Source organism: Callorhinchus milii, unplaced genomic scaffold, assembly GCF_018977255.1.
Source record: "Callorhinchus milii isolate IMCB2004 unplaced genomic scaffold, IMCB_Cmil_1.0 Scaffold11, whole genome shotgun sequence".
Taxonomy (NCBI): domain Eukaryota; kingdom Metazoa; phylum Chordata; class Chondrichthyes; order Chimaeriformes; family Callorhinchidae; genus Callorhinchus; species Callorhinchus milii.
In genome coordinates, this window is record NW_024704752.1 from 16565661 (window position 1) to 16578663 (window position 13003).

Genomic DNA, 13003 nt, shown 5'->3' on the forward strand with positions numbered 1-13003 from the left:
AAGTAAAATATCTGTGGAGTTCCTTAAAACAAATGCAGAAGACAGGCTTTCACATCAAGGATATATTTAAGAATTTGCCAAATGCTGCCATACACTGAAATGTTACGTTGATGGAGTAAATACATTGCACCCCTTTATGCATTGCTAAATCCTTTATGCATATGAACGAAAGCTCAGAATAAACCATGTGGAGGTTATTGATCATTCCTGGAGGAGGCAATCTCTCAGAGTTCAGCGTTTGCACTAATTGCCTTGGAATTTCTTCTGGTGCATTGTAATATGAACACTTCTAACCTTTACTGAAGAGCCTACGCATGTGATATGGTCATCCCTGAAAGTGAGCACCTTATGTGTGGCATTTAGGAGGCGGTGAGCAAAGTTCTGACCACACTTTCAAGTGTCAGCTCAGTTCAGGGATGTTCGATCACACCAGGTTTGCACAGGCAGCGCAGGGTTCGGGTTGACGCTCGAACAGTTTGTTCCCCCCTCGCATTCTTTAAGGCGCTATTTGAACTGTTCCTGTACACAGCGCAGTGGGGAAATCATTCCATTGTACATCGCAGTGATGTGCAGAGTGTGGGTTGACTTGTTCTTCGCTTTAGAAATAACTGCAAACTCCCGTTTTAACAGAGGAAAGTGGCTTTACAATGAAGTGAAATGGACATACATTCAATTGGAACAAGCTGTGTGTGTGTGTGTGTGTATGTATGTGTGTATGTATATGTAAGCATGTGTGTGTATATGTATGTATGCATGTGTATGTATGTGTGTATATATGTATGTGTGTATGTGTGTATGTATGTATGTATGCATGCATGTATGTGTGTGTATATGTAAGCATGTGTGTGTATGTGTGTTGTGTGTGTAAGCATGTGTGTATATGTATGTATGTGTGTGTGTGTATGCATGTGTATGTATGTATGTGTGTATATATGTATGTATGTGTGTGTATGTGTGTATGTATGTATGTATGTATGTGTGTGTGTGTGTGTGTATGCCAATGTGCTGGAAACTTGCCGACTATCATAAGGTTTGCCCACCCACCCACCCACCTCCCTCCCTCCCTCCCTCCCTCCCTCCCTGTGTGTGTGTGTGTGTGTGTGTGGACAGCGACTGCAACAAGTGGACCTAATTCGTTTTGCAGGAGAACCATCGTCACTAACACCTTCCAGCACCAGACAGACAGACAGACAGACAGACACATCTCCCCTGTGTTTGCCAACCCAACCCAACCAAACCCTCAGCAGCCACCCGGGAGGCTTGTGATGGACGGTGTGTGATGTGATGCCTTGGGACGTGTGGTCCGGGTGTGTGTGGGGAGCAATCGGAGCATCTTCCTGAACGCTTTGAGTCGTGGAAGCAGCGCAGCATCACCACCATCGCCGGAGCCTCTCTGCGTTGTGTCCCCTGTCTCTCCCACCAGGAAAAATTCATCCAAGAGGAAGGACACAGCATGTTGCCTCTTTGCAATCGTTGGGTCAACTGCCTCCCAATGGAAAGCTGCGGGAAACTGCTGTGTGTTTTAACCCAAATTGCAGGTGGGGTGTGACTGTCAGAGGTACCCACCGACCTCCCCCTCCTCCTGGTCCTGGTCCTGCTCTCTCCTCCCCACGGGCTGACACCTCAGCGACTGACTGAGGATGGTAAGTGTTCCTGCTCAGAGGCAAGTCGATGTCGTGCAATTTTCAGGACCACGTTCTCGTCTCGTTTTCAGGGGATGTCAAAAAAAAAAAAAAATTCGGATCTATCTCAAAAAAAAATATGACTCTTTGCACCCCGTTGTTGTAGCAGATTGTGGCAACTCAGAGGTTCGTTATATATTATATATATATATCTATATATTCTATATTATATGTTATATATACATATATATCTCTTGGTTGGGATTGCAAACGTGGATTGCTTGCAAATGTCCCACTGTGACCTTGATGAGACAAGCAGGGGGTGGAAGAGGCAATAGTTATTACCCCCTCTCCCCCCCCCCCCCCCTCCCACCAAAAAAAAAGCTTTGCAAACATGTGGTGTATTACCCATTACCTGCTGGGTGGGTTCATTTACTTGATCTGTCATTTTAGAGGACATTTGCAGTGTTCAGTGGCAGGATTTGTGCAGAGCCACTGCAGTTGCACGAGATGAGATGAAATGACTGCGAATGATTCGCTCTGGGGATTGTGTTGTGTGCCCCTGAAACACAAGCAAACAAAACTGCAAGGACAATGCTATTATTATTATTATATTATTATTATAATGCTATCTGAATCGCAGTGAAATGGCACCCAGGACAGTAATTAAGAGGAATATTGTAAGATAGCATTGAAGTTGAAGCTCGCCTTGTGCTTGAATCCTATCTTGCAATAGAATTCTAACACAGCGACAGATTTGAATGCCTAAATCTGCTTACAATGCTGCTCTCGGGTCCCAAGAGACCTGCACGATTGTACCTGAAGGAGATGGAGATGGGATGCTTTGTGTAAAAAGTCTGTGGTTGCAAATTTGCATCCTCCACAAGCCTTAGGCAGCCAGTTCGAAAAGAGAAGAGAGTTCTTCCCGGTGTCCTGGCCAGCTATTCCCCAAATAAAATGGGTCAGTCACTTCATGGATGTTTGCGGGACATGGGTGTGTGTCACCTACAAAGCCCACAATCACTGCGCTTTGCAACGTACCCGGTGACACGCTTTGAGATGTGCTCCAGCCGTGAAAGGCATTGCATCAAATGTAAGGATTCTCGTTCATCATTATTAGTTCCTGTGGGGGAGCTGGCAACAACACGTCCAAAATAATAGAAAAGGCTTTCTACGATTGATGATCGATAAGTGCTGCGGGACGCTACCCCACGTGAAGGGCACTATGTAAATGCAAGTGGTTGTTGTTGTGGTTGATGATGATGATGGGCTAGAATGTTGGCTAATAAAATAATACTTTTCTATGGAAGAAGGATAATAGACACGAGTAAAACAAATTGAAGCCACCTCAAGAAATATATTCCTTTGGATAAGACTGTTAATTAAGTGTTACCACCAGCAGCACAGTGAACCATTTTAAAATAACCTAACCTGACCTGCATTTCCTTTTTGTAGTATGGCTTTATTAACACATGCTTGAAGTCTATGGTCATAGAACATTTTGGAGAAGAAGCATGGGAGAATCTGAGGTAATTTTCCACATACTGTACTTTTTACTGAATAACTAGTGATACAAGTGGCTCTGGTAAGAATAATGCAAAAGCTGCATTTCTGAACCACGTGAAGAGCAACGTAAAGCAACAACTGTTCAGGTCTCTCGGCAGATACCTGCAAGGATTATTATTATACCTGATAACATTATCTATTCCAAGGCCAGGCCAAATATTGTGGCAGTTTACATCCACAAATCCCCAGCAGGCGGCGCTATTAAGTGACATTGTAGATGAGTGTTTCAGATTGAGATGCAATTCACATCGCTGCAGACCAATTCCACAATGACAAAACTATGGGATAACTACACTTACTGCTTGTCAAAAGAAAGTCAGTTGTTATCAGGTTTAAAGGGAGACACGGTGGCATTAAATCGTCACGGTTATAATTCAAAGCGTTCAATTTATCTTTGAACAGAACAGAAGTTGGAGCCCCAGACAATTTTATGACATTTGGAGTGTATTCAGATGACATTACAATGCAACTGGTAGAGGCAGCTTGCAAATTGTTAGGTAGGTTGTATGCTAGTCTGATAACAATTCATGATACATGTATGATTAATTAAATGCCTTGTATATAAAGTAACAGTCAAATTGTGCTGTGAAAAAACAAACTATTAAATTATTGTTCATTTGAATCGAATGTATAAGTAACTACATTGCACAAAATGTAATGTAGTAAATATTTTGCAAATGTCTCTTGAAATGAAGAATAATTTAAGAAAGTGAACTTCTTAACAAAATATATATTAGTATACTCTGTGAATAATATACAGGATGAGGCTGCTTTTCTTGTGATATTGGGTTTATCCCTAAAAATATTTTCAATATAATTGCATTGTTAGATGCATATTAAATCTGCTCAGTACAATACTTTAATGTGCCCTCCAGATGTGGCGTCAGATGTTTTGTTGAAGCAGTTTGGAGAGTACTTCTTTGAGTTTTGCAAGGTATCCGGATATGATCACATGCTCCGTACTCTGGGAGGTAACCTGATGGAGTTCATTGGGAATATTGATGCTTTGCACAGTTTTCTTTCATTGTCTTACGAGGTATGTTTGAACTTTAGAAATTAATTCTCTTAAATGTCATCAAAACATATTTTATGATTTAGTCTGCCATTTCAGAATGCAGTCCAGGGTACCAGAACTGCAAGTAACGGCTCAGTTGTAAACTGAGGCAGATTATTTTAACATTAATTAACATTTGCAAATTCTATTTGTGCATTAATATTTATGAATTGTGTAGAAATATAGCATACAAAGGACATCTGATGGCTCTGTGAATTACAGTACTCTGTACTGTGTTGTTTGATGTCCAAAGAGCCAAGCTTCCATGAATAATATTTCTTGCCATTGGCAAAGTACTCATTTGAGAAACCAGACCCAAACTGGACAAGTACAATGCTATGACGAATTGTATTTATGTCTTGTGGGTATCAGATAGTCTTTGCACCAATGCCACATCGTTGAGTATAGAATTGTCAGTGTCATTTATGTTATGTAAAAAGAACATGCTCACCTTTTGCAGGAGATGAATGCACCGTCTTTCAGACTAGAAAAAAGACAAGATGGCTCAATGCTATTGCACTATTACTCTGACAGGATAGGACTATGTCACATTGTTCCGGGTAAGAATGGCCAGATAAGATTACCCTCATAATTGTATCCTGCATTATTATGAAGCACAAGGTCACAGTCTGTGAAAGAGATGTAACAATCTAATTCATATCAGTTTCCCTTTCTATCTATCTACTGCCACAGAAATACAACAGAAATACAATGATCACCATGTTCACATTTGAGTAACAAGGTGAATAATCTGGTTGTTGACGTTTCAGAGAAGATAACTTATTTAATTTAATTGAATTCCCATTTCCATGATAAATCACCTGGGTCTTGTAAATAAAACTTCAAATCGACAGAAAAACAAAAAGCCCAAGATAATTTCACTTTAAAAAGTTGCTTCAAAGCATGAGCTTGATAGAGGGTAACTGAACTGAATAGTTATGTGTGTGTACCTAGCTTTCACATACGTCTTTAGACCATAAGTACTTATTTATTATGATTAAGGAGGATTTTGTCTCAACAGAGTGATACGTGTTGTATTCATGCAATTAAATTTAATTTAACATAATACCCATAATGTTTATTTTAATTTCCTGTCGAGCCATGAGTTCTAATGTATTGGTTTGTTTCGCCAAGGCGTGTTGATTCAGAAATGTATCCGTTTTCTTTTTCAATGCATTACCTAGGGCAGAATTCAAGATTTCCTTAATTTAGAGATTTGCTGCTATTAATGAAGCTGAGAATACTGATATTAAATATGACTTGGTTTCTCTTCGACAGGCATAATTGGAGCAGCAGCTTTCGATTTTTTTAATATTGACATCACGATGGAGATTTTAACCTGTATGGAAAACGAAAAAGAAACAGGGAAAAGGGAGCACGTCACTTTTTTGGTAACTCAGAAAGAAGCATATTCACATGAACAATGTACGTCACCAGATCTGTTCGATAATCAGACGCGTGACAAAGAACAGTTAGCTAAACAGGTATGCTGCATTGTTTGTGTTTGGTCACTCAGCTTCTTATACACGTAGAAATCCATCCCCATGCTTCTAAGATTTCATGTCAAATTACTTGAGAGTTCCACATATATATGTTCTCTGTTTCTCTGTTGTGGAGTGCTCACTCTTTTCGCCTCAGAGGGATGCACGCTACTCATCTAATCCATGGAGAGTTTAGGTACAGTTAGGCAAAAAGTAAGGGGTCACCAAAGGATGCATCAGGGTATTTTTGGTACTTAAGCAGCGCAAACCTCGCAGCCTATTATTACAGAGGACTGGTAAGCTTCTCGGTCCTGTCCAGCTCGGTGCACCTTGCCTGTTAGAGCTTTGGATTGTGAGGTTAACAGGGGTTGAGTAGAACGACTGGTCTCGCTTATGAGCCAGGCTGGCAAGACTGTTACTAACACTGCGCAACTGCCTAGCTCGGATATTGGACTGAACAGATAGACCATCACATTAGGATTGACTTGATTCTATTTTCCATTGCCAGACAACTTGTCATTTTGCCGTCAACTCAACTGTAATCATTATATTTGCATGTTAGTGCAGGAACTATCAAAGTAACCACCAAAATACTCATCAATATTAATAATTTACCATTTATTTTGTAAACACAGATGCATGTATTTGTGTATTATACGTCTCATGTGCATAAACAGATTGAAAACACAACTAAACTGAACAATGCATATATAATAAATTCCTGTGTTTGAGGATGTGGACAAAGCAATGAACAACGGAGAACAGAGCGTCATGAAAACCCACGGGGAAACAGTTTGCGAGAGTATAGGACAAGGTAATTTATGAACCACTTGCAAAATCAATACAGATATTTAGAATATCAAAATAACTCCAAGTTTAACACCACTAGACTTACCTTCATTAGTTTTGATTTCATTTCTCTAAAATATATTAATAATATAATAATAATTCTTGCATTTGATATAGTGTCTTTTCACATCTTAGATACGTCTGAAAGTGCTTCATAGAATATACTGTAGAGTGAATTGACTGCATATTTTGTGGGTGAAATGCAGGGTAAAAAATTATTGTTGCAAAATAGCACATAGAATCAATAGCCTTTTCTTTATGAGGGGAATATCCATCAATACCATGTTCACAAAGTAACATCAAGCGATCTACACACACAGTTGCAAGTTAAAACAAGATTCAAGCAGAATTTCTTAATATGTTTCACATCAGGATAAAGCTATGGAATAAAAACATGATATTTTGAATTGTCTTCACAGTCACTGCATCAATGGAGTTTGAACCTGTGTACCCTGACACATTGTGGATAGATGCAAAATCATTTTGTGATGCATTTCCTTTTCATATTGTGTTTGACAAAGAGGCAAGTCTTAATATATTTTTCTTTGCATTTTGTGATATACTAGAACATAATTAAGGTCAGGTCATATAAGACTAATCTCCTTATCCTATTCTCCTTATCCTGTGTCTTTCTCTGGGTATGAATCAATTGGAAATATTGCTATCATTACAATTCTCTGGGAATGTATAAAGACGTCAACCAAATCTGTACTAAATTCTCTGGAGTGAAATGCATTTATTGCATCAGAGTTGTTCTTTAAATGAGTCCAATGTCCCGGTTTGAAGCACCATTCCGGATAATGTATTTCAGGTGTTGATTACCCTGAATGTGTAGAAATACTTTGTGGTGTCTACTGAAATTGCTCTTCACAACTTTGAACCTGTTCCCTCTTGTCCTGCTGTCTTACCATATCTAATTCCATGTTCCCGAGCATCCAGATATACTGTAACATTTTGCATTGTAAACTGTTGATTAATATTATTTGAGTGCATTTAAGTATTAATGATTTAAATGTTTTGCATTGTGTCTTGGCATTTTAAGCTTAGGGTGAAACAAGCAGGAACAAACATACAGAAAATTGTCCCAGGTCTTCAGATAAAGGACATTGAACTTGATAAATGCTTCACCATCATTCGACCAAAAATACCATTCAAAATATCAACTGTCCTGAAATTCATCAATAGCCAATTTGTCTTCAGAACAAATAGGGAAATGATGCCAGACATGTGGAGTGATCGCCCATCTTTGGAATTAAGAGGCGAGTTGGAGTTGAAAACAGTTTCTGCCAAAACAGTACACGTTGCTACAATAATTGTATTTGCTAACATTGGCCTTCCATTCCATCATCTTATAACAATGTCTTTCTCTGGGTATGAATCACAATTCAGTGGGGCTATGTAACAAAATCTATCAAACTTGTACTGGATCTCTACATGAAATGTATTTATTATGCGCCCAATGCAATGTTTCCATCAGTGCTGCTGTTTTACACATTACGTTTTCATCTTCAGCACTTTTACAACAGAGAACTGAAATTCTCATGTTTAAAGTACACTGTAAATATGTAAGATAAGTATGCTCTTTAGTATCATCGAGGTCAACTATTCCTCATTTTCACACTTATTAGTATCACATATGCCACACTCCTCAATCCTTTTTTTTGGTCTTATCTTTCTAGACATTTACATTAAATTCCACAACCACATTTTTTGTGGGGGGTGTGGGGAAGAAGGAACTTATGTTAATAAACATGTGTAGAAAAGGGTATATTATTCAAGAATATCTTTGTGATCATCCATTTTTTCCATATATTCCAATGTACAAGGGGAATCTAGGAAATGCTTCTCATACTCTGCTTATTGCTAATCTTTCTGCAGGTCAAATGGTGTGGATGGAATCTTTAGAATGTATGGCTTACCTGTGCTCTCCTCTGCTACGCAGTTTGGACGAGCTCCAGGAAAGGCACATGTACATTTCAGATATCGCTTCTCACGATGCAACCAGAGACCTGATTCTTCTGAATCATCAGAGACTTGCTGAGATGGAATTATCGAACCAGCTTGAAAGGAAGAAAGAAGAATTGAGAATCCTGTCAAAGAATTTAGAGGAGGAAAAGAAGAAGACAGAAACATTGCTCTATGCCATGTTACCAAGGCATGTGGCTCACCAGCTGAAGGAAGGAAAAAAAGTAGAAGCAGGTAAATGAATTCAAGGTAGTTTTGTAGTTATATGATTAGAATACAGCTTGTTTTACCCTCAAATTTTGAAACTTATTAGATGAATTTCAAGAATGAAAGCAGAACTTAGAATCGTAGAGTCATTGAATCTTACAGCACAGGAGGTCATTCAGCCCATTGTGCCTGTGCTGCCTCTCTGAAAGAGCTATCCAATTAGTCCCACTCACCCGCTCTTTTCTCCATAGCTTTGCAAATTTTTCCTTTTCAACATCTGAAAAAATATGCATAATTGTCATTCAATAGAAATAATCCAATTAGTTGAACATATTACTGCGTGTAGCCACTCTAATCACTCACTGGGTAACGCACCACTAGGTGATGCAAACAGCCCATACAGGTTCCAATTCCTTAATTAGCAGATTGCAGTTGAAGGAACGTTTTGCTAAGGTTCCCTCTCCCACTGATCATAATCCATAAACCTTTGCTGGAAAAGTTACATATGTGGCTGTCAGCTGCGATACCCACATGATCCAATAACCTGCCAAAATTCATGATCGATGCTCCCTTAACAAATAATAAGTTGGAGAGGACATTAGATGAGGACTTAAAATTGCCAAATTGCACCTTAAAATGAGTCAAATGCCTTTATGAAAGGATAGAAGAATAAATTAGAGGAAAAATTGGTGGAAAACATTGAGTACCTTAAATTACATGACACATCATGCAGAAGCTGTTTAGTCAGATCGAACAACCTTAAAATTTGAATTATTTTTGTATTTGTTACTGGTGACTTCAATGTTATTTTCCTCAAATCATTCTTTATTCTTATTACACAAAGCTTTTCTTCCAAAGCTGTTGTTTTCAGAGTCAGGTCAATGCATTGGAGATGATGTTCAGATGTTATTGAGACAGTTACCAGTGTGTTGTGCTTCATTTTCTGCTTCAGGTGAATTTAAGGAATGCACCATATTGTTCAGCGATATTGTCAACTTTACTGTGATCTGCAGTCAGTGTGAACCAATGCAGATTGTGGTTATGCTGAATGCCATGTTCCTGATGTTTGACAGACTAACCACAGTCCATGATGTTTTTAAGGTATCTGTTCTGCCGTATGTTGGGGATACTGTGCGACATTAGCAGATAGTACTTTTTCTTTAAAAAAAGTGGTGGTTATTTGCCTCAAGACAAAATTGCGCAAGAAACCGAAATTGCAAAGAAGATTCCCTTGCCATACTTTGTGTCGGTTTAAATTGAAAAGTAAGATTGCTTGGCAACTTGGTAGTGAATTTAGTTGCACTCATATTTCTCTAACTTTCTTGCTGATGTATCTGAGTGAGCCTTTGCTGTGAATTGTAAAGGTGGAGACAATCGGTGATGGCTACATGGTGGTCGGAGGTGTCCCCATTCCAATATCATCACATGCCGAGAGGATAGCCAACTTTGCCCTGGGAATGATCATAGCCTCCAAAAGTGTGATCGACCCAGTCAGCAAAGAGCCAACTCAGGTACTTTTTTTGTAGATGGAAGGTACAGATTAATACCAATTTTGCCAAAGTAAATACAATGTAATTATACATTACAACATTACATTTGTATAGCGGCTTTCACATCGAGAGGTCATTCCAAGGCGTTGGACAATCATGGATTTGGACCCAAGTAGGGAGGGGAGGGATGGGGGGGGAAGAGGTTGGGATCATCGAGGGTGGAGGGTGGGGGGAGGGTAGCCAAAGAGCAGGTTGAATATAATATACAAATAAAAGCAGAATCCTGAATTGGTGCTGTTGTTCATCTGTCTTTATAAAGATCCGAGTTGGGATCACCACTGGTCCAGTCCTCGCTGGTGTGGTAGGTGAGAAAATGCCACGTTATTGCCTCTTTGGGGATACGGTCAACACAGCTGCAAGAATGGAATCTCATGGGATACCCAACAAGATCCAACTCAGTTACAGTACTTTTAAGTAAAGCCTTTCACTTGAATATTTTCACAGCACATCACTTTGTGTTAGACATGATTTTATTTATCAAAGAAATACAGCAAATTACTAAAACTGAGAATGGTAACTGACTGAAAAGCTACTACAGAAGTGATGTGTATTGATGCAACAAGAACAGCTTTTAAAGTTTGTTTCTACTTTGCCTCGATAACTAAATTTAACTGCTTCAGGGACATAATAATAATAATGATGATGAAACATGTTTTTTCTGTTTTTCTGCAGTATGCTTAAAGGTAAGAATTTTGAAATACAAGAAAGAGGTGAAATCAAAGTTAAAGGGAAAGGGATAATGCGCACTTATTTCCTAATTAGAAATCTGAGAGCCACAGAAGATGAAATCATGGGCAGACAAGAAAGAGAATCAGATTCTGGTCGAGATTCTGTGCAGTCCTCAGTTGATTCAAAGGAGTACGTTGCAGATTACGAAGGTACGATTTAAATACAACATTCGCAGATATCAAATCTAAAATATCTGTTTGAAGATTACAGTGGAAGCCAGATCACATTTCACTTTTCTAGAAAAAAAACTAGATTGCTATTATATTTATAATTATAAATTATTGAATTAATTGAATCAATTGTTACTTACATATGGACAGTATAGTACCTATGGGGTGAATGAACATTGTCAACATGTGCAGGTGAAATGAACAATTGTAGACATTATTGCAGGATATTTAAAGTCACTGTATGGATTTCACTTCAATTTCATTGTCTTATCCGGGGCCAGTGTCATTAGCCCAAACATTTTAACAGTAATCGTCTCAAGCAATTTTCCAATTGTCTATATTGCGTTCATATCACAAATTGTATTTTTTGCAAAGTTGTGTGTATGGCTCTCCTCACGTCACTACTTCCCCCCCACCCCCACCACACCCCCATGCCAGAAGGAAGTGTGCATTCTATCGTACTCTTTAAGTAGTGTGATGGATGTCTACATGCGTCTGACACTGTCCATCACTATCAAGCTACCTTTCTGTGAATACTTAAGAGTTGCTGCTGCTACCTCCGATTCTATCATTTGATTTTGAATGCCACTGGGATTTAGTATATGCTTACACAAACGTCAGATGGCTCATCTCTAGATTACAGACACCCATGTTATGATGGCTAATGAATAAAATGCAACTTTCAGCTGTTCAAACAAAATACATTTTCCCTGCTTAACATGAGAAATTGATTTATGTCCACAAAATACACACAGCCAAAGATCACTTCATAGTGTATCCTGTAAAGTGTTTTGAGATGTGTTGGCGACGGGGTAAGGTGCTATATCAAATGCAAGGATTATTTATATTGATTTGTATTATTTCTGCTGTTTGGACAGACCTCAGAAGCAGCTCATTTGATCTTTGGCAATACACAGTGCCAATGAAATACACCGATAGACCTCTGAGCACTCGATCTGACAGTGACCTGGAAAAGAGACATCCAAACAAAAAGATCAAAGGTTGGTTTAATTTTTGATCAAAGAAGCTTTTCTACGGCTTAGTGGGTCGAGGTACTGCCATATAGTTAAAAAGTCACAGGTTTGAATCGCAGTGTGTGCTGAGTTGACTGATCTTAGTTGAGGAAATAGTTGAGGTGCTACAATTGCCTCAGTATGTCCGCATTAAGAAAGGGAAAATTAGCCATTCCAGTTCTCGTCAGAACTGTCATAGACAAAAGGTCATAGACCTGAAATGTTAATTAATTTCCCTCTCTCCATGAATACAGCGTAACCTGCTATGTGTTCCCAGTGACTTCTGTGTTAATCCCGATAGAAGTAATATTGCTTTCAGTCAAGGAGACAAAATATAAGAGAGGGGAAAATTGCAACGGAGCCAAATGGAAGATTGAAATAATATGAAGAAATTATATTTTCACAGGAAATCCATACAATTCAAAACTCTATGGGAGTTTCCACAACGTTCAGCAACCAGAAGATGAATCCAAGCAGCTTACAAAGAAAAGAGCGGAGCAAACAAACAGCGAACGAAGCCAAGCAAATGTCAAATCAAATCTTTGCATCTTATTATAAAGCGTATGGTCTAAATACAAAACTGAAGATAGTCAGTCAGAATTCACAGTTATGCTGAACAAATAACCCAGTGAAATATACCAACTTAATTGTTTGACTTATATTGAAAATAGAAAGAGTGATTTGGACATTTTTTCAATAATGGATTTATTGTATAGTTTGACAAAATGTGCTACAGCTCAATAAATTCACTAATTTACAGTTCAAACATCAGATTCCTTCAAACGCATCATTCAGTC

The 13003-nt window shown here is 38.7% G+C and overlaps 1 protein-coding gene across 1 annotated transcript; it reads left to right on the forward strand.

Annotated features, from left to right (window-relative positions):
• Window positions 1-1578: 1578 nt before the first annotated feature.
• LOC103175389 (guanylate cyclase soluble subunit beta-2-like) lies at window positions 1579-12832 on the forward strand. The gene is given in 15 exon segments (XM_042339321.1): window positions 1579-1643; window positions 3078-3151; window positions 3591-3685; window positions 4064-4224; window positions 4703-4802; window positions 5521-5726; window positions 6910-7095; window positions 7615-7831; window positions 8451-8771; window positions 9697-9845; window positions 10109-10255; window positions 10554-10708; window positions 10967-11172; window positions 12072-12194; window positions 12613-12832. Coding segments are annotated over 15 exon segments (2295 nt in total). The 5' UTR covers window positions 1579-1640; the 3' UTR covers window positions 12765-12832.
• The last annotated feature ends 171 nt before the right edge of the window (window positions 12833-13003 follow it).